Source organism: Musa acuminata, chromosome BXJ1-2 (assembly GCF_036884655.1).
Source record: "Musa acuminata AAA Group cultivar baxijiao chromosome BXJ1-2, Cavendish_Baxijiao_AAA, whole genome shotgun sequence".
NCBI lineage: Eukaryota > Viridiplantae > Streptophyta > Magnoliopsida > Zingiberales > Musaceae > Musa > Musa acuminata.
This window is the reverse complement of record NC_088328.1, coordinates 28,591,590-28,613,223: the sequence shown is the minus strand read 5'-3', so window position 1 is coordinate 28,613,223 and position 21,634 is coordinate 28,591,590. Positions and strand designations below refer to the sequence as shown.

Sequence of the window (21,634 nt, the reverse complement as noted above, 5' to 3'; positions counted from 1 at the left end):
TAGATTAATATTTTAAATTTCACAAAATTAATAAGTTAATTATCTCAACAAATTGGATCTCGACGACATTGATATATTTAAGTTGTATTATTGCTTTGTTAATGGAAGACACATAGTAATGATAAATCATTAATCTTTATTAGATAATCTAATTGATACCTTTGTAATTTTCAAGTTATCTTTATATGAATCTAAGTTTAAAATTTGAATATATGTGTATCATAAGATATATTAATCATAAATTTAAAATTATTATATAATTATCTAATACGTAATCGGTTGGAAGCTAACATCTTGTAGAACTATGTGAAGGGTATGCTTAACAATTGCTCCTTAGGTGCTTAAATTAGTAATCCAAGAGGAATCTAGGTAAAATTATGTGTTCTTAAATTATTTGAGAAAATTTTTAGAAATACATCTAAGACCTTTTTACAGGTGCATTGAAATTAAGGGATGAATTAATCTAAACAAAATAGTTATATGAAATCGTTAGATATTACTTAATTGATTATCACTCATGTGAATTAGACGAAAGAGTTGAGTAATGCATTAAATTAGAAGTTATAAAAAATTAGATTGTGACATACATCCCAATCCAATTAACCTATATACAAAACGAATTAAATTTAAAAAGCACTAGAGACACAAAATAGAAGAAGTCAAAGTAAGGATGTACAATTTCTTTATCAATTTGATGGGCAATTCAAAAATAACCTTTATTGTCTCTTTTTCACATTAGTCCTCTTTAAGTTTTACAATTACAATTAGAACCATAAATTAAGAGAAAGTTAATTAGTATCCCCACTATCTTACACCCAAATGAAAAGGAAAGTGATAGATTTGTATTAGTATAAAAGGACTCGAGAAACTTTTCTCCAAGAGCATAGATTTTTATTGTTGAAAATACATATGAGAGGAGAACACAAACCAATTCTTCTACCAAGTTTATTATCCAAGTCAATGGAGGTAGACTTAGTTCAAGATTGACTAATCCTCTATGTTATTAAATATGCCACTTGATCAGTCTCTCTCTCTATATATAACCAAGTAAAACACATTATGGTGAGTGCTCCATCCGTGAAGTCTCTTAACTATGTCCGTATGCCTTTGTCAAAATAGGTCATAATCATAGTGGACTAATATTTTAATATGGGGCTCCACTTTGACTTGGTAAAGATGGCCAAACTCATTTTGTTAATTCGTAAAACAGGGAAGATGGCCAAAAGGTCCATTTTGTAAACCGCAAAGTCGTCTCAAGTAAATGGATCTTCGCAGTTAAAAAAACAACGAAGGATGGTGACATATACGAGATAAAAAATTGGAAGTAAGATCAAACGATGAGAACTATAAAAAAGCCGGAGGTTGTTGCTGTTTCTCTTTCTTGGGTCAGCAGACTGCTTGCATAAGTTGAATTTGGTGCAGTTTGCATTTGTTTATCTGAGAAAGACCACGTATTCATGATCTCATGCATAAGTTTATACAATCATGTTGCAGGCATGTATGTATGTATTTAACCCCCGCCCCCCCTCTCTCTCTCTCTCTCTCTCTAATGAAGTTTGGTAGCAATTGGGTGACGCTACATATAAAAAGGGCGGGTCTTCAACCATGATGCCGTGTCTCTTTGATTCTGCTCACCCAGACACAAAAATGAGATCTCTTATCTTTCTAGGGTTCTTGGCAGCAGCGATTCAGGTTGATGCCCAGCAAGGTAAACATATAATCAAACTCGGTGGTTTTCTTTTTTTTTTTAGAGCAATTATAGTGCTGTTATTGCCGTCTCTTCATGTCTTGCAATATGGTAGATCATCTCTCTGCCCCAGTCGGAGGAGGGTTTGGAGTTTTGCATCTCTTTTTACGTACTAATTAGCTTTGACAATTATTTCGTGTATGATTGATCGATAATAATTTTGTATCTTTTACTATGTTGATGGCCAAGATTTTAAGATGCTTAAATAATGCAATGGGCTGTCTCGGTTTTGTGCACGTTAGATCCCTTTGTTGGCTGTGAACTTGATGATCTTAGATCTTGTTTATGACCTATTATATGCTCCATATTTTACTTCTATTATGTTCTCTTTCTATTTGGCAACTTTTGGGAATATTTTGGACATTAAAAAAGAACACACTCTGAATAAAAACTCAAAACAAAAGGAGATATTTGTGTGATTGAAAAAGTCAAAACCTTTAGCTTCTCTATATGCATAGAAGATCAAATCGTACTGACTTCTCCACGTAAATCCTCCTAATAATTTGCTTTAAGAAAATTTGAACCATATCTCAATTTGTATTTGTCTGTATGATTTCGTAGGCTTCTTGAGCATAGACTGTGGCATGGAAGGAGATTCCAGCTACAACGACACCGCCACCGGCATCGTATACGTACCGGACGCCAAATACATCGACTCGGGAGTGAACCACAAAATTTCCAAGACTTACATGGATGCTACTACTCCAGCACAGGCCGAGACACTACGAAGCTTCCCGAATGGATCTCGCAATTGTTACACCATCGGCGGAATAAAGCAGGGAGAAAAGTACCTCGTACGAGCTTTGTTGTTACATGGCAGTTACGATGGACTGGCTTCGGTTGTATTTGACCTTCATCTTGGGGTGAACTTTTGGCGATCAGTGAATATTACTGATGCTTCAGTTCTACTTGAGGCCGAGATCATCACTGTCGCTCAGGAGGATTATTTCTCGGTTTGTCTGGTTAACACTAATTCTGGTACCCCTTTCGTTTCTGCGCTTGAGGTGAGACAAATTAGTAGCACAGATGTTTACAGGGATGTGAATCAGACCAACTCCCTGGTGCTTGGCACTAGACTGAACATGGGGGACGCTCCGAACATCATAAGGTGAGTGTTGTTCCTCACTGGTTCAGTGATCATGCAAGATTCTTGATTTTGAAGTCCTAATCATATGAAGCAAAAAAATCAAGACCTTTTTCTTGTTCTCGTAAAATATCAACCTACACTTCGATCAATTTTTTGATACAGTGTACTCTAAGACTACCGGATCGAGATAGGAGTTCTTTGTTTTGTTATTTATTTTTCTTTCTCCTCTTGCTCGAACGTTCTTCTCAATTAGCCACACTTCTTTCAGTTGACCACCGTCTCTCATGAGCACGCCATATATAGAATGAATGATCCGCAATCAGAGTGTTCTTGAGAAGACTCACGCTGTGCACAAAGGAGTTTTCATTTCTTTTTTCCTTGGTTGTAGGATCACCTGATGAACTGTTTGTTTGTGGTCGTACATATATATATAGGTACCCGGATGATGCTTATGATCGCTTCTGGACGCCCTTCTCCAATTTTCCGTACTGGTTCAACATAAGTTCCTCGGAGACGATTCAGAGAAACCCAGGAGATGAATTCCAAGTGCCTGGTGCCGTCATGGCCACCGCCGTCACGCCAAGTGATAACACTTCGTTGCTGCTTTTGATGTCCGCCAAACCGGGACCCGTCCGTCCAGAGTACTACGTCTACATGCACTTCGCGGACTTCGACGCCCCCAGCCCCAACCAGACTAGAATGTTGGACGTGTACGTGAACAACGAACTCAAAGCGAGCAATTTCCAACCGAAATATCTCCTGTCAACTCATATAAGTCTCACGTATGACCTCGGGACGGCGGTCGAGTACGACATTGACTTGAACCATTCGGGTAGCTCGACCCTTCCCCCCATCCTCAACGCGATAGAGGTCTACACCCTCCTTTCACTTCCGGACACAGCAACCTACGAAAATGATGGTAGTTTATCTTGGCTTACGCATTTAGTTTAATGTCGTGTAGTTCCTGTTTCAGCTAAGGCTTCCAGTCTTTTTCTTCGCCGAGTTGCTCTTTCTCTCTGTTTTTTTTCTGACGGTGAGACTTGATGCACAACCTTCAAAACTCGTAAGACGTGATTTCGGACTCTTTGATCTTAAATGATACATTTATAGAATGAGGTTTAGAGTATATGATATCCATGATAAACTGTTGGTGAGCGCTGTCCGAATTTAATATCTCGTCAATTAATGAGATACAAGTTTTCCATTATTTTTATGAATTCGGACTTGCCCAGCATCATGCTTCTCTTGTGAATGTGTCAGTGGATGCTATGATGAATCTGAAGAACATGTATAAAATGACCAAATGGCAAGGGGATCCATGCTCGCCGGAGAAGTTTACATGGAGTGGGATAACCTGTTCCCTCTCTAGCTCCGAACAACGCCAAAGGATCACATCCTTGTAAGTTCCCCTGTTTGTGGAAGACCCAATCCTCTTCTTATCCAATTTTTGATAACCAGAGAAAAGGTTAGATTTTGTTGCTTGCACTAATTCATCTTCTTTTGCAGAAACCTATCCTCTCTTGGGCTGAATGGCACGATACCAAGTGATCTAGCAAAGCTCACTGCCATCAAATCCTTGTGAGTTTGGCCATCATTGACGATTTTGAGTTTTGTCAGCTATCGCTGAACTAGGGAAATACTGCCGGTGGTTGATCGAGCATGAACAGGACTTAGAGTCAGCTAGTTAATTAGAATTTCTATTTGCTACCTTCTTTCTGCTACACCGAGTAACATCTTGCAGATGAGAAACAGTCACAAGTGTACTATCGGGCTTATTTTCTCTGTTTTTGTTTCAGGGACTTATCGTATAATAACTTCACAGGTCCAATACCAAGTTTTCTAGCCAATTTGGAGTCACTTAGCATGCTGTAAGCATTTAGAAGTCTCTTGGAAACTTGAACATTCTATTTGTATAGTTCAGAATCATCTTTTTTTCATGCAGAAATTTGTCACACAACCAACTCAATGGATCTATACCTGATGATCTCTATGACAGACAAAAGAATGGCTTATTTCTTTTAAAGTAAGTCTCATCAATTCAGACCCAAACTCATTTTCAAGTGCATTGTGAGTAACGATGATGCTTATTCCCAATGGATTCTATTCTTATGCAAGAACGGACAACAACCCTCAACTGTGCCAGCATGGGGCTACATGTAATGTTCGTGTGGACGATGAGAAAAAGAGCAAGAAGATTGCCACGCCTGTTATTGTGGCTATTGCGGTGATCGGAGCAGTTCTTGTAGCATTACTGATCCTATTTTTGGTGTACTTGGCAAAGAGAAGACGACCTAACGCTCCACGATGTAAGTTACAACCTAATAATCTTCTACAAGAACGGTAGTAGCTTCACCAAACTCGACTGCACTATATTCTTGGGTGCTACCTGCTCAACGAGTGACAGACCAAAGTGCATTGTGCATTGTCATCGGTTACTTACGTTTCGTTCTTTGTATCCTGCAGCGCAAACGCCCGCTAGCCCACTAAAGTTGGAAGAACTAAAGGCCATGGAAGAAAAACCAGTTGGAGTTGACGGTCGCCGGTTCACGTACGAGGAATTGAAGAACATCACTAATAACTTCGGGAGGGTTTTGGGAAAAGGGGGATTTGGGACTGTTTATTACGGCCGATTACTGAATGGCACGGAAGTGGCAGTCAAAATTAGTTCTCGATACACCACCGCAGAGGCGATGGCTTGGTCGCCTATGTCCCAAACATCTGATTCTGCAATGGCCGGCACCAAGGAGTTTCTGGCCGAGGCATGTCATTCGATAAATACTAGAGTAGAATGCGATGACGATTTTCAACTTAATGATATTTATATTTTTGAGGTTGCAGGTATCGCTTTTATCAAGAATTCATCACAGAAACTTGGTCAGTTTGATCGGATGCTGCATGGACAACAGTGTTCTTGGTCTTGTTTATGAATATGTAGCCGAAGGAACTCTCAAGGATCATCTTTCAGGTAGCAAGACTTTCAAACCTGAGTTGCTTCAAGAAAATCTTTTCACCTTCACTTTTTTCAGTGATATTGTTCATTCTGGTTTCGCAAAATCCTTACTTGCGTAACACTGCACACGAAGGGGATGAATTATGGTGCAAATGTTACTTTTGTTTCAGATAAAGCTGGCGGAGGTTTAAATTGGAGACAACGTCTTCATATTGCGATTGAAACCGCGCTAGGTTTATCCACATTCGCAACCTTCCTCTTTGACTTCTCACAGTACTATTGCCACAACTCTTGAACTATATAGCTAATGATCAAGTTACAAACAGGGTTGGAGTATCTGCACAAGGGATGCAGACCGCCTATCATTCATCGAGATGTGAAGACCAACAACATTCTCTTAGACCACAACCTGGAAGCCAAAATAGCAGACTTCGGGCTATCCAAAGCTTTCCAAACTGATGCCAGCACTCATGTCTCTACCGATGTGGTTGTAGGCACACCAGGATACGTAGATCCAGAGTAAGTTCTCCTTTCCAATATTGAGCTTTGTCAGTTTGACTAGTGTCGATCGATCATATTAAATTCTAATGTATGCTTCGTTTCAGGTACCATAACACGTTCCAGCTGAACGAGAAAAGTGATGTATATAGCTTCGGAATTGTTCTTTTGGAACTCGTGACAGGGCAACCCCCTGTGTTGAGGTCCCCAGAAAGCGGTCACATAGTGCAATGGGTGCGGCAGAGGCTAACCAATGCAGACATCAGTGAAGTTGTGGATTCAAGACTGGAAGGACAATATGATATCAACTCTATCGTAAAGGTCATAGATATAGCTATGAGTTGTATCAACACAGACGGAAGTAAGAGGCCGACAATGTCTGAAGTGGTGATGCAGTTGAAGGAGAGTCTGCAAGCAGAGGCGAGTCAGGTGAGAGGTAATAGCGATAGCGATTTGGTGGAGGGAGGAGTTTGCAAGAGTTCGAACGACTCAGTTGAGATGGCACGTTTAGACGTGACAAATATCATGATTGGTCCAATGGCAAGATAGTGAAATGATCTTAGTGATTGCGTTGTAGATGTGCATTCTGTGAACAAGTGGTGTGGTGGTGCAAGATGTTGCAACTCAAGTGTTCTGTTGGCTTGCTTTGCTGTGTAATAAGATAGGAATTCTTGACAACACAATATTTTTGGATATATATGCGTTACACAGTTTATCAGATCCACTGAAGTTGAGTTCATGCTCATATCACACTCAGCCATGTCGTGGTTCATCTGCACATAGATGTATCAATGTTCGGATGCAATCCATATGCTGTTAAATAATATGTTATCATCATTTTTTTTAACATCGTCCATGTTTCTGTGTGATCACATGAAATGTTTTCTTCCTCCATTCTTCTCATCTCAATGATCCTATTATCATACACTCAAATGAAGAGGAAATTATAAACGCGGATCCCCAATCAAGGACGAATAGTGTTCAAGATCGTCTGATAACTACAACGACTAACAAAAAAATTAATTTCTGTAGGCCATCCTCGATTCATTTACCAAATCAAATGAGCGTTAGTCTCTACTGGAGAAAATATATTTTGACAAAAGTCAAGTTAAAATTTGAGTCTAAACGGTTTACTTGGACTCGGTCGCCACGTTTAAATTATAAAGTCAATTGTTACGTGTGGTTGAGAACTTGAAACAGCAGTATATTCAAGCTTCGGAATTAAGTCCCAATAAAAAATATAGCATGCTGAATCAAGTTCTGGATTTTGGTGACGCTTGCACTAATATAATGTATAGCTCATGAATACATTAAATTCTCTATGCTGAGATATCCTCTTGGTTCTAAAAAAAAAGGAAAGATGTCCTAAATTCTAGTTGTTTTTTGTTCCTACATTCTATCAATCACAAGGTGTCTCCGGTCGATGGATCTTGTAATTTGAAAGAGAAACAAGGATGCTTGTATCAGAAAAGTTCGCCACTCGAAAGCACTCATTTGGTGCCATTTAACGCACTGTTACAGGGGACTACAAAATCAAGATAACATCAAGCTGTTTATGTGGAAAGAAGGACGTTTCTTAATCATGGTGGGGAGGGGGTGGTTGGAGAGACTCTTGACGGGTTCTCTTTCTTTGAGCAGCAGCCTGTTGCTTAAGTTGACTCTGGTGCAGATTGCATTTGTTTAACTGAGATATGATCTCATGGATAAGTTTACACAAGCATGTTGCTTGCATTCTGATGTTTATCCATCAGAAATTTCGTAGCAAGTGAGTCACCCTATCTATAAATAGACACAGCTTGAACCATGGCTGGTTACTCCTGCAAGCCAGTACACAAGATGAGGTCTCTTATTTTTCTAGGTTTCTTGGCGGTAGCTCTGCAGGTTAATGCCCAACAAGGTGCGTAGCAAGTGTTCCCATCCTCCCAACTTTACATCAAAGCACAGTAGACTTTTATAGGTAAATCATCTTAATATTTCTGTATTATCCTTTCTACAGGTTTTGTGAGCATAGACTGTGGCATGGATGGATCTACGAGTTACAATGATACCGTCACGGGAATCACATACGATCCAGACGCGAAATATATCAACTCGGGGGTAAACTACAAAATCAACAAGACGTTCTTAGAAACAGGCATTCCAGTGCAGGCCGAGACGCTGCGAAGCTTCCCTAATGGATCTCGCAATTGCTACACGATCAACGGAATAATCCAAGGAGATAAATACCTAATCCGAGGTTTGTTCTTTCATGGAAATTATGATGGACGGACCCCGGTTGCATTCGAAATCCATCTTGGGATGAACTTTTCGCGACTAGTGAATATTACTGATCCGTCGGATCTAATATGGGGGGAGATTATCACTGTTGCTCGGGACAATTCTTTCTCGGTGTGTTTGGTCAATATTAATTCTGGTACTCCTTTTATTTCTGCGCTTGAGTTGCGACATATTGGTAGCAAAGACGTTTACAAAGATGTGACTCAGACCAACTCACTGCTGCTATATGCTAGGGCTAATACGGGAGATGCTGCTCAAGACATAAGGTAAGCTCCTGATTGTTCTATGAGGAACATATATAATTAAATTAAGGGAATGAAATCTTATAAGAAACTATGACCTTAGTTATTTGGGCACCGAGATCTTAAGTCCTTTCTAAGAAGGGTCTCTAAGATTGTTTTGACTCCTCTCTTCCTCGTAGTTTTTTAGAATTAGCCGTAGCTTTAGCTGACTTATCCCTATCTATCTTTCTCAAGACATGTAGTGTTGGATTTTTTATATTTATAAAAAAAATAATATATAAGCATCTCTTATCAAAGTTAGAGTTAACAGACAATTAAAGTCTGCTTATATGATATATTGATTCATAATAAATTATTAATATAATGACATATGTAATTTATAATTAAGATTTATTTTAGCCCTTGTGATTTTACCCATGGATCTTTTTAAATCTTTATGGTTCACTCATCGATAAAATAATTTAAATATTAAAAAAAAAATATATATATATATATATAAGCCTTTTCCTTTAAGTTTGAGTTAATAGACGTTAGAGTTTACTTATGTGCTGATCCATAATAAACTATTAATATAATAACATATATAATTGAAGTTTTTAAAAAAATTGATACATCCAATAATGATGGAAGGAGGCATCGTCGTGGAAGTGACCAGCAACAGTAGCACTGAGCTATTGTTACCTAGTAGAGCATCATATGCACATAGCTTCTCTCATATTGATGACGAGCTTAAGAGTTTTCGATCCTACCTCAAGTGGATGTGCGTTAACAAGACTAACGCTAGGCACACAATGGTCTCCTGATCCCTCTTTCTTCTCCTAGACGTCTTCCTCCTCATCGCCTCCCACTTTATTCTTTCTTGCACCCTTACCTACCAGGCCTATGGTGGTCCAACTCTCCCTCACCTCCGCCTTTGATCTATCCTACCTCTATCTCTCTGCCTTCGTCGATCGTTATAATCTCCGTCGCTTTCTCTTCCTCAATAAGCTAGTCGGGGAGAACTATATGGAGCAGCTCAATAGCTCATTCCACTTGCTCTCCATCTTCGTAATGTTGTGCTTCGTGGGAAAGGTGCCTTGTAAGGTATGGTGATATCCAGTAGGATCGAAGCGGGTATTGTTTACAGTAGTGGGCAACGCTGTGGTAGGCGACATGGTGGCATACGCCCTAGAGCTGGCGAGCTGGATCTACCGGATGTCACTCATCAGCTCTAAGGTGTATGCCACCACCGGAGGGATTTATATGTTATGTTTTTAAAAATATATAAATTATTTTAAATATAAATAAATCATAAAAACTTAAGAAGTCTATAGTCAAGGAACTAAAATAAATCTTAACCCAATATTATTCATGTTATGAGTAAACTGTTTATGTTTGCAAACATATAAGGTATCCAGATGATGCCTATGATCGGATCTGGCAGCCGCTCGTGACACCAACTGTATGGGCTGACATAAATTCCTCGCAGCCGATTCAGACGAGCCCAGGAGATGCCTTCCAAGTGCCTGCTGCTGTCATGGCCACCGCCGTGACGCCGGCAAATGACACTTCTTTGACCTTCTACGTCGGAGTGGGCACCGGGGTCGTCTACTACGTCTACATGCACTTCGCGGATTTTAACGCCCTCAGCCAGACCGAGAATAGAATGTTTGATGTGTTCGTGAACGACGAACTCAAAGTGAGCAGCTTCAAACCGGAGTATCTCCAGTCAACTCATATAAGCCTAAGCGTCACGTCCGCCCCCGGGACGGAGGTCGCCGACAAGTTTACCTTGACCAGCACAAGTGGCTCGAGCTTTCCTCCCATCCTCAATGCGATAGAGGTCTACGGCGTCATCCCACTGCAATAGAGATTTACAGGGCACAGCAACCTACGTACAGAGATGATGGAAGTTGATCTTGTGGCTAAAGCATTAAGGTTAATGCTGTGTGGTTAATCCGTGTGTACTTTTGATGACAGAATAAGTAATCGTATTTCATTAAAATAAGGCTTGAACCAAGTCAACTTTCCTTGTATTTTCCCAAAAGTTGTCGGTCTCTACTATCATATCAGCTTCGACTGGCTCTTCTCAGGACTTCCCAAGCTTCTTTATCTGCAACAGTGGGGGCAAAAAACATAAATCTTATTTGATATGATTCTTCCTTATCTACAATGATATTTCGTAGGAGAAGGTCCCCTTGTTGGAATAAATTAAATTGAGTATTAAATTTATTTTTGCTGGATATAGGTTTTTCGATAAAGGAGATGTATTATACTGTAAGGCTATGATAGTCTTAGCTGGATTGCAAACGATTGTGGAATCTGATTGAGTGGATGTGAAATCTGATTGGTTGATCATTATCAATATTTTAAAACATATTTTGCTTGCTCCATGATTCATTAAAAATATTATTTTATATATTTGAGCCTTGTAAGATTATTTTGATGTATGTAGTCTTTCTCATTTATATAGGGAGAGTAACGAGATGACTAATTGGTTGGTCAAGTATGGTGGACTGACTAGGCATCCGATTAGATATGACATGTAATTGGATTGTCTACGTGTGAGACCCTTTATCAAAACTTACAATCAATTGGCTCATGAAGTATATATAATATGTTTAATAAATTTAATGATATACATTCCAATCCAATTAACATATATTCAAAATAAATTAAATTTAAATGGTGCTAATACAAATGGTTATCACTACCAAATCAACGGATGCACAATTTCTTTATCAATTTGAAGGGCAATTCAAAAATAACCTTTTTATCTCTTTTGCATATTAGTCCTCTTTAAGTTTTACATTTACAATTAGGTCCATAAATTAAGAGGAAGTACTATAGTATCCCCCCTACCTTACACCCAAATGAAGAGGAAAGTGATAGATTTGTATGGGTATAAAAGGACTTCAGAAATGTTTCTCCGAAAACATTGATACTCTCGAAGAAAATTTTATTGTTGGAAATACATATGAGAGGAGAACACAAACCAATTCTTCTATGAAGTTTATTATCGAAGTCAATAGAGGTAGACTTAGTCTACCTCCATTTTGTTTTGCTGAGAAATCCAATTAACAAAACAGTTTGCTTTTGCTTAACTGAGGAAGACCACGTAATTATGATCTCAGGCACAAGTTTATACAATCACGTTGCAGGCAAGCATATATGTATTTAACCTCTCTCTCTCTCTCTCTCTCTCTCTCTCTCTCTCTATTTGGCAACTTTTGAGAGTATTTTGGACATTAAAAAAGAATATGCACTGATAACAACTCAAAACAAAATGAGATATTTGTGTGATTGAAAAAGTCAAAACCTTTTAACTTCTCTATATGAATAGAAGATCAAATTTTGTAATTGTTTTCTAGCTTTTGCTTTAAAAAAAATTAGGATCATTTCTCGATTTGTGCGTGTCATCTTGCAGAAGGGTCATCCTAATCTTCTATGTATCATTCCACAAACTTCATAGACTGTGGCATGGAGGGAGATACGAGTTACAACGACACCGCCACCGCCATCATATACGTACCGGACGCCAAATACATCTGACTCGGGAGCGAATCACAAAATTTCAAAGACTTGCATGGAAGCTACTACTGCTTCAGCGCAGGCCGAGACACTACGAAGCTTCCCGAATCGATCTCGCAATTGTTACACCATCTGCGGAATAAAGCAGGGAGAAAAGAACCTCATACGAGCTTTGTTGTTACATGGCAGTTACGATGGACTGCCTCCGGTTGTATTTGACCTTCGTCTTGGGGTGAACTTTTGGCAATCAGTGAATATTACTGGTGCTTCAGATCTACTTGAGGCCGAGATCATCACTGTCGCTCAGGTGGATTATTTCTCGGTTTGTCTGGTTAACACTAATTCTGGTACACCTTTCGTTTCTGCATTTGAGGTGAGACAAATTAGTAGCACAGATGTTTTCAGGGATGTGAATCAGACCAACTCCCTGGTTCCTCACTGGTTCAGTGATCATGCAAAATTCTTGATTTTGAAGTCCTAATCACATCAAGCTTCCAATGGTTTGATATGTCTATGAATAATACGAGTGGTGGCATCCCCTTCTCTTTTTGTTATGTTAGTTTTATCAAGCAACAAATTACAAGGAGGAATTCTCGACTCCCTCAACAATTTACAAAGTCTAAAGCCACTACATCTGAACTATAATAATTTTATGGGGCAAATCCCTCTAGAAATTTTATCGAATTGGTTACTCTTGATTTCGCCTTTGTCGACAGTATACCACATTGGATCGGAGAAAGCCTGCCATACTCGAGAACTCTCAACCTACACTCGACTGTCTTTACTGGTAGCATTCCTCAATTATCTCATCTTAGATCTCTTCGGACAGTGGATCTCTCGAATAATCATCTTTCAGGAACCAGGTATTTATTTTGATGCATTACTCCTCGAAGATCACTTGTGGCTCTTCATAAAAGGAAGTGAACTCAAATACAACAACATCATGCAACTTTCAATAGAAACACATGATTGCGTATATTTTCTTTTCATGAGACGCAGGTCACATGATTCTAGTTTTTGTAGGACTTATATGGATTCCTCTTCGATGCTACCTTCCTTCTCTTACCTCAAAAGCTTAGTTCATCGAGATATGTGTTCTCTGCTTATAAAGTAGTACATAAGGGACGAGTATTTTTCGACAAACATGTATGGTGTTCTTTTGCTGCCAATCTTCCATGCAGAATTGCTTTGCCAAGCTTTCGGTTGTCGAGGCACTCGTCATTGCTTTTCTATAATAAACTCTTCTTTTTTATGTAAAAGATTTCACTCTATTCTGCCCTCCGCGAACGTCCTAAATAACAATATCATAATACAAATATTGTCACATTTTCACAACCCAAATTATAGCGTAATTCAATCACGTAAATATTAGTTAAAAGTTCTAAGAAATACATGATCCCTTCTAGATCGATCCAAGTTGATGGGTCAATATATCTCCTTGATTGATCCAATATACTTAAATCTAAATTAATAATAATAATATATACATAATATAATCATTACAATTACATTTGCGTTATTTCTTTTAGCATACGTAGGTCGTTGGTCTTACAATCTCAAAAAATAAAGTTAATTAGTAGGTTGGAATATTGAGTCCAATAATTCAATCCATGTGATGGTGAGCATATGCAAACTTCATACCTAAGGATGAACTTTTGGCATGGTTACGACTATTTCAAACTCTCTTTAAATCTTTACATCTTTTGGTTAATAATTGATGTGGATGTAAGCTATGAAAACAACCACTGCATGTACATCTTCCAACAACGTGTGTGACATTTCAAATATTTATCAAAAATCATAAAAGTGACATCTGATAAATTTCTTTGGAACATTGTGTACATTCGTTTGATCAAGTAAACGAAAGTGAAATGAAAGTGATTTAAGTGGATTTTTTTCTTTGGTTATTCTTTTATAGAATAGACAAAGAAAGTGGGTCGAGTCAATGATATTTCTTTTTAAATTTTTCTACACGTCCACAAGTTTTCCCATTTTACACGGCGAAATTAATCCTTCTGTTAATGATTCATGACACGGTTTGGTTTGTGATACAACATATGCTATGAATATTTCAAACTCTATCTAAATCTCTACATCCTTTGGTTAATGATTGATGTGGATGTAAGCTATGAAAACAACGTGTGATATTTTAAATATTTATCAAAAATCATTAAAGTGATGTTTTTGTTGGTAAATTTCTTGACTTCTTTCGAACATTAAGTATATTCTTTCGTAGAATAGACAAAGTAAGTGGGTCAAGTTAATGATAGTGATTTTGAGTATATTTCTCTTTATATTTTTCTATAGTCAATGAACCTTCATAAATTTTCCCCTTTTACACGAACACGCTATGACTATTTCAAATTCTATCTAAATCTTTACATCCTTTGGTTAATGATTGATGTGGATGTAAGCTATGGAAACAACCACTCCATATATCATTTCTAGCAATATGTGTGATATTTTAAATATTTATCAAAATTCATTAAAGTGATGTCTTTTGTTGATAAATTTCTTGACTTCTTTCAAACATTAAGTACATGATAGTGATTTAAGTGGTTTTTTTTTCTTTGATTATTTTTTCATAGAATAGTCAAAGTAAGTGGGTCAAGTCAATGATAGTGATTTTGAGTATATTTCTATTTATATTCTTTTATAGTCAATAAACCCCCACAAGTTTTTTCGTTTTACAGTGATGAAATTAGTCCCTTGGAACGATGAGTCATTGATTGATGATGCATTTAATGTCTGATAATTATACTAAAAATAATAATAGGAATTGTTATAACTGCATAAATTTATTGGGCTTGCTCCGCATTAGATCATTAAATTTTTAGATTTATTTTTTTTCTAAAAGTATTATTACAAATATTTGAAAGCCCCGATTAAATCTCTATATCCTCCCATAAAGATTGACATGGATATAAAGCTGTGGAAAAAGCCACTGTTTCAAAGATCAGGTAAATGATAATGATTTAGAGTAGTATTTTTCTTTGTTGGTTTTTCAGTGAATACATATCTTCTAAATAAAATGACGGAGTGTCTTTCTCATCTTTTTTGAAATCATATCTCTTCTGAGGATGATATTTTATAATGTCCTAACACGATCTATTCATAAATCTTGGAATATCATATGAGTCAACTAGGAGACTCCAAATTTAGATTTTGATCGTGTAAATGTGGTGGAAAAGCCCCGATCTCTCTACGACACCCAATTTCCAAATTAGTGTTGAATAGTTTTCACCGTGGACTAAACTAGCAGCCCAGTAATGGTATCTATCGTCCACCAGTAATGGTATATATATATATATATATATATATATATATATATATATATATATATATATATATATATATATATATATATATATATATATATATATATATATATATATATATGACTCTTTTGAAGATATTATTAAATAATTTTTTTTTTTTGCACATAATTATCAAACATCTTTTCTGTATGATCACATGAAATGTCTTCTTCCTCCATCCTTCTCATCTTAATGATCTTGTCATCATACACCCAAATTAAGAGGAAATTATATACGCGAATCCCTAGTGAGAGGCGAATGGTATACAAGATCGTCTAATAACTACAACGACTAACAAAAATATTGATTTCTATAAGCCATCCTCAATTCATTTACTGAATCAAATAAGTATTATTAGTCTCTACCAGAGAAAATATTTTCTGACAAAAGTCAGATTAAAAAAGTTAAAAGTAAATTATAAAGCCAATAGTCATGTGTAGTTGAAAGCTTGAAACGGCAGTATATTCAAGCTTTGGAATTAAATTCCAATAAAAGAAATATAGCATACTGAATCAAAGTTGTTGATCAATTCCATGGTTCTGGATTTTGGTTACTCTTGCACTGATATAATGTATAGCTCATGAATACAGTAAATTCTCTATGCTGAGATATCCTCTTGGTTCTTGAAAAAAAGGAAAGATGTCCTAATTCCTACATTCTATCAATCACATGGTGTCTCCGGTCGATGGATCTTCCAACTTGGAAGAGAAACAAGGATGCTTATATCAGTATGATCGAAGTTTTAAGTCGGAACAAACAATGAGAAGTATAGAGAAGTACGCCACTCGAAAGCACTCATTTGGTGCCATTTAACGCACTGTTACAGGGCGCTACAAAAGCAAGATATCATCAAGCTCTTCAGGTGGAAAGAAGGACGTTTCTTAATCATGGGTGGGGGTGGTTGGAGAGACTGTTGACGGGTTCTCTTTCTTTGAACGGTAGCCTGTGCTTGCACTCTCATGTTTTTGTGGCAGTCGCATTCTGATGTTTATACATCAGAAGTTTCGCAGCAAGTGAGTCACCCTATCTATAAGTAGACACAGCTCGAACCATGGCTGGTTACTCCTGCAAGCCAGTACACAAGATGAGGTCTCTTATTTTTCTAGGTTTCTTGGCGGTAGCTCTGCAGGTTAATGCCCAACAAGGTGAGCAGCAAGTGTTCCCATCCTCCCAACTTTACATCAAAGCACAGTAGACTTTTATAGGTAAATCATCTTAATATTTCTGTATTATTCTTTCTACAGGTTTTGTGAGCATAGACTGTGGCATGGATGGATCTACGAGTTACAATGATACCGTCACGGGAATCACATACGAACCAGACGCGGAATATATCGACTCGGGGGTAAACTACAAAATCAACAAGACGTCCTTAGAAACAGCTATTCCAGTGCAGGCCGAGACGCTTCGAGCCTTCCCAGATGGAGATCGCAATTGCTACACCATCGACGGAATAATCCAAGGAGATAAATACCTGATCCGAGGTTTGTTCTTTCATGGCAATTATGATGGACTGACCTCGGTTGCATTCGAACTCCATCTTGGAATGAACTTTTGGCAACTAGTGAATATTACTGAGCCATCGGATCCAATATGGAGGGAGATTATCACTGTTGCTCAGGACATTTCTTTCTCGGTGTGTTTGGTCAACATTAATTCTGGTACTCCTTTTATTTCTGCGCTTGAGTTGAGACATATTGGTAGCACAGATGTTTACAAAGATGTAAATCAGACCAACTCCCTGGTGCTATACGCTAGGGTTAATACGGGAGATGCTGCTCAAGACATAAGGTAAGCTCCTGATTGTTCTATGAGGAACATATATAATTAAATTAAGGCAATGAAATCTTATAAGAAACTATGACCTTAGTTATTTGGGCGCTTGATCTTCAAGTCCTTTCTAATAAAGAGTCTCTAAGGTTATTTTGCCTCGTCTCTCCTTTGGTCCTCCTCGTTCTTCAGAATTAGCCGTAGCTCTCTCTGTTAGCTGACTTATCCCTCTCTATCTCTCTCAAGGCGTGTATCGTTGGATTGCTCGAGTCAGATGTATATATATTATTTATGTTCTTAGTGAACTGTTTGTGTTTGCAAACATATAGGTATCCCGATGATGCCTATGATCGCATCTGGCAGCTCTACATTACACCAACTGTATGGGCCGACATAAATTCCTCGCTGCCGATTCAGACGAGCCCAGGCGATGCCTTCCAAGTGCCTGCTGTTGTAATGGCCACCGCCGTGACGCCGGCAGATGACACTTATTTGAAGTTCTACGTCCGAGCGGACACCGGAGTCGTCTACTACGTCTACATGCACTTCGCGGAGTTTGACGCCCTCAGCCAGACCGAGAATAGAACGTTTGATGTGCTCGTGAACGACGAACTCAAAGTGAGCAGCTTCAAACCGGAGTATCTCCTGTCAACTCATATAAGCCTGAGCGTCACGTCTGCCCTCGGGACGGAGGTCACCTACAATTTTACCTTAAACAGCACTAGTGGCTCGAGCTTTCCTCCCATCCTCAATGCGATAGAGGTCTACAGTGTCCTTCCACTGCAATAGGGATCTACAGGGCACAACAACCTACGTACAGACATGATGGTAGTTCATCTTGGCGCTTACGCGTTACGTTTAATGTTGTGTGGTGGTTAATAGTTCTGTACGTTTGATGAAAGAATAAGTAATCCTCTTTCGTTAAATAAGGCTTGAACCAAGTCAACTTTCCATGTACTTTCCCAAAAGTTGTCATTCTTTACTAGCATATCAGCTCTGATTGGCTCTTCTCAGGACTTCCCAAGCTTCCTTATCTGCAACAATGGGGCAAAAAACATAAATCTTATTTTATATGATTCTTCTTTTTTTGTCGTTATACCATAGCGAATGAGAAAGTTTTTTTTTTTTTCAAGAAAATAATATATCAGAAAAGTATGAATCCCAAAACTTATATTATAATATAGTTTAAAAAAAATCTGATATGGGAATGACCCAATGAGATGTCATCTCATGCCGAGCATTTTATCAGCTCGATATATTCATCGAATCACTTTTATATATTAGTGTCACTCAATATCACCCTGGACACCCAATCAATCTGATGTATCAATCGAGCAACCATCGTAACAACAAATTCGTTCTATAATCATGATGTTCGAATGTTTAATGTACATCCTTATGATTGAAAAATGATCCTTAATTCTACACAATCATCTCATAAATTAATACTTAATTTAACTCTAACATTTATGAATAAAGGACCCCACGTTGCATTACATTTTGTATTGCACCAAAAATCGTAGCAAACTTACAATAAAGTTATTCCTTTTGGCCACATACCTACTACTATCAAGAAAAATTATAATGGCATTACCATCCCTTGCAACAAACCCAAGACCACCACTAAGACTATGGTCCCAATGGCAAGGTAATGGCGTTGTAATTCCTGCACTCTGGTTGTGCATTCCGTGCGGTGGTGCATGATGTTGCAGGATCTGTCTGGGCTCGCTGCGTGATTAAGCTATGAGCTCTTGTCCCCGTTGCGTGTCAATCATTTAAGCTATGAACTTACCACAAATTGCACAGGTAATCGATCAGCGTATTTTTTCTTTCTTTTCTGAAATGAAGCTAACTAGCAGTCATCACTGCCCCTATGTGCTTTTCATTAGTTTCCCGTTCACAAAATGTAGCCTTCTTTCTTGGTAGTGTTGATCTGACCATTAGAAGGAGGCCTTTCATGGTCTATGGGCGCTTTGGTCGGCAGATAGATAGTCTTCCAATTTACCTGGCATTTGAATCCACTGCATTCTGTATCTCCTGCCTACAAAAGAAGGATTCTTGCGGCATCTATGTGTTCTGTTCACAGACAGTTTCGGCATACCACCGTATGGTCTATCGGAGCGGAGATCGACACACTGATGACAAGAGTTAGAGCTTCGAACACGGAGGGATTTCGTTCCTAGCAAACTAGATGGCCTAATGCATCTGAAACGAGCACGGAATTCTTGGAGAAGTTGGTATACCCTGCATATCGTGACTTTCTTGCACCGAGGATGCATGATGATCATTTCTTGGATCTTCAATGGTGAAACAGAGTAGCTAAATCTACAGGTTCTGCTAATTAATGGAGGTCTTTATTCTGAACGAGGACCAGACCACCATATTGGTTGCTCTACAGTCTGATCTCGCAAGAGGAGAGTAACGAATGCAATATGGAGTTCTCGACCTTGTATTAGCCATAAAACACTTGGCAATTTGGAACCTGGGCAGAGTTCTGAATCTTGATCATATGAATTCGTCTCTAATCCTACAATATGCTTGCTTATTTATCGTTAATGATCGAATCCGACGATTGAGAGAAGGATGGTAGACAGAATTCTCCTCCTTGCCAAAATCTGTCTTACCTGAAAAGCTGATTATTCCTAATCCTACGGATTGAAACTGCAAGTCTTAATTCTAACACATGAAAAATAGTAGCAGCAGATCATACTTACTCTGTAAAATTCAGTAATTACAGACTGCCATATATCACACTTATATTTCTATCGCCGGAACATCCACACGTATGCTGACTTAGCATGTTTGTGCCTTATTGCAGGAAGAAAACAGAGGCCCGTGATCACCGACGCGGACTCTTGTTTGCACCAAGAAAGCCAGGTTGGCGTCGATCACCTTTGTGATCATCAGGCCAGCCGACGCGAGGTGGTTCGCCGGAGGGGAGACTTCGTTGAAGTCGAAGCAGGCAGAGGTAAGGCCGAGGAAGAGAAGGATTGGGCATCTGATGACCTGAATCTGCTGGGGTCGCCGGGCAGTTGGATGTAGTAAGCAGAAGGTGATTCATGGAACCATGAGGCCTGTAGATGATCTTGTCCTCCATTTGCATACTGGCTTATAGCTTTGTAGATGATTGGGATGAGACCCTCCATTGATGCTTCCTTGTCTACTACTAGCCTTGGGAGTTTGGGAGGGTTGGCTTATAAAGAGAGGAGGGACTCAGGCTAGATGAGGTGGTGCGTTGCCTGCAGCTGCTCAGAAGCAGCTAAGCAACTGGTGAGGTCAGGAAAGGAGACTCCTAAGGTGGTAAAAGAAGGCTGATCAGTAAAACCTTGTGCTGGCCAATAGTAGCATTTTGTCTGTCAACATCCTACCAAATCCAATGATGACTACTGCATGAGTTTGCTAAGTATTCAACCCTTGCGATGGCAGATTAGTTGGGGCACCCATCCAGCTTCAAACTCGTTCTTGTTCATAGCTCACTACCTCCCATCAGTAGCTTGATATCAAATTCTCAAAGTTCCACAGTTTGGTGAGGTGTTCTTTTCAGTGCCAATATCTGAAAACTCCTTGGGACGATCATTGGAGCATGAAAGCTTTTTTCTTTTCAGAATATACTTTTCAGATGAACCCTGGGATGGCATGGTCAATGACAGTAGCTACATCTAGAACCAAGCAAGCAATTGGTCTCTGAAGACTGATATCAAAAGTTCACATATATTGAGTATGATGTTACGACCACTAAGAAATAATAACAACAAGCAGGACTTTTTTTCGTTACTATAATTTCAGTGGAACACATTGACAATTACGAGTCATCTTATGGAATAGAGTAGTTTAGGATAAAGACATGCCACCTTTCTGATTGAGAAAGGCTATGAATCTTGGAAGACTACAAGTTCACCTCTTTCTGTGCATCATTTGGTATAGAAATTTGATCAAACAGTGGAGATTGAATGCCAGGATCTAAAAATAAGGTAGATTGTGAAGCACCAACTTCAAGCTAAAAGGAGCTGGATTCCTACAAGTGGAGTAACTGAAGTGTTTATGTAGAAGGAGGGGAAGAAAACCAATGGAATATCCTTGTAAATCTGCAACAGGGCTGGACTATATATAACACACAGTAGAAGCATCAAGAAGAGCATTGCGGATATTTTAACTTTACATACATATATAGTGTGCTTCTGTGTTCAAAAGATATAAATACACCTACCCAATGTTAAGTTTATATTAGTTAAGCTT

General features: G+C 38.5%; 3 protein-coding genes and 1 pseudogene across 3 annotated transcripts; 3 read left to right on the top strand and 1 right to left on the bottom strand.

The window, feature by feature from the left end:
* The first annotated feature begins 1,577 nt into the window (after positions 1 to 1,577).
* LOC135607734 (senescence-induced receptor-like serine/threonine-protein kinase) lies at positions 1,578 to 6,997 on the top strand. Its single transcript, XM_065099766.1, has 13 exons — positions 1,578 to 1,708; positions 2,309 to 2,855; positions 3,269 to 3,753; positions 4,095 to 4,233; positions 4,341 to 4,412; positions 4,631 to 4,702; positions 4,777 to 4,857; positions 4,950 to 5,140; positions 5,298 to 5,593; positions 5,673 to 5,799; positions 5,955 to 6,017; positions 6,111 to 6,303; positions 6,390 to 6,997. Exons 1-13 carry the CDS (start codon positions 1,606 to 1,608, stop codon positions 6,829 to 6,831), a joined length of 2,811 nt encoding a protein of 936 aa, XP_064955838.1. The 5' UTR covers positions 1,578 to 1,605; the 3' UTR covers positions 6,832 to 6,997.
* Positions 6,998 to 8,087: 1,090 nt separating this feature from the next.
* LOC135607731 (putative leucine-rich repeat receptor-like protein kinase At2g19210) lies at positions 8,088 to 10,805 on the top strand. The gene is made up of 3 exons (XM_065099758.1): positions 8,088 to 8,179; positions 8,279 to 8,825; positions 10,191 to 10,805. The coding sequence occupies exons 1-3, from the start codon at positions 8,119 to 8,121 to the stop codon at positions 10,648 to 10,650; spliced, it is 1,068 nt and encodes a 355-aa protein (XP_064955830.1). The 5' UTR covers positions 8,088 to 8,118; the 3' UTR covers positions 10,651 to 10,805.
* Positions 10,806 to 12,164: 1,359 nt separating this feature from the next.
* On the bottom strand, positions 12,165 to 12,274 carry LOC135613806 (U6 spliceosomal RNA; annotated as a pseudogene).
* A 4,398-nt stretch (positions 12,275 to 16,672) lies between these two features.
* On the top strand, positions 16,673 to 18,414 carry LOC103976230 (probable LRR receptor-like serine/threonine-protein kinase At1g51860). The gene is made up of 3 exons (XM_009391442.3): positions 16,673 to 16,773; positions 16,873 to 17,419; positions 17,728 to 18,414. The coding sequence occupies exons 1-3, from the start codon at positions 16,680 to 16,682 to the stop codon at positions 18,185 to 18,187; spliced, it is 1,101 nt and encodes a 366-aa protein (XP_009389717.2). The 5' UTR covers positions 16,673 to 16,679; the 3' UTR covers positions 18,188 to 18,414.
* Positions 18,415 to 21,634: the final 3,220 nt, after the last annotated feature.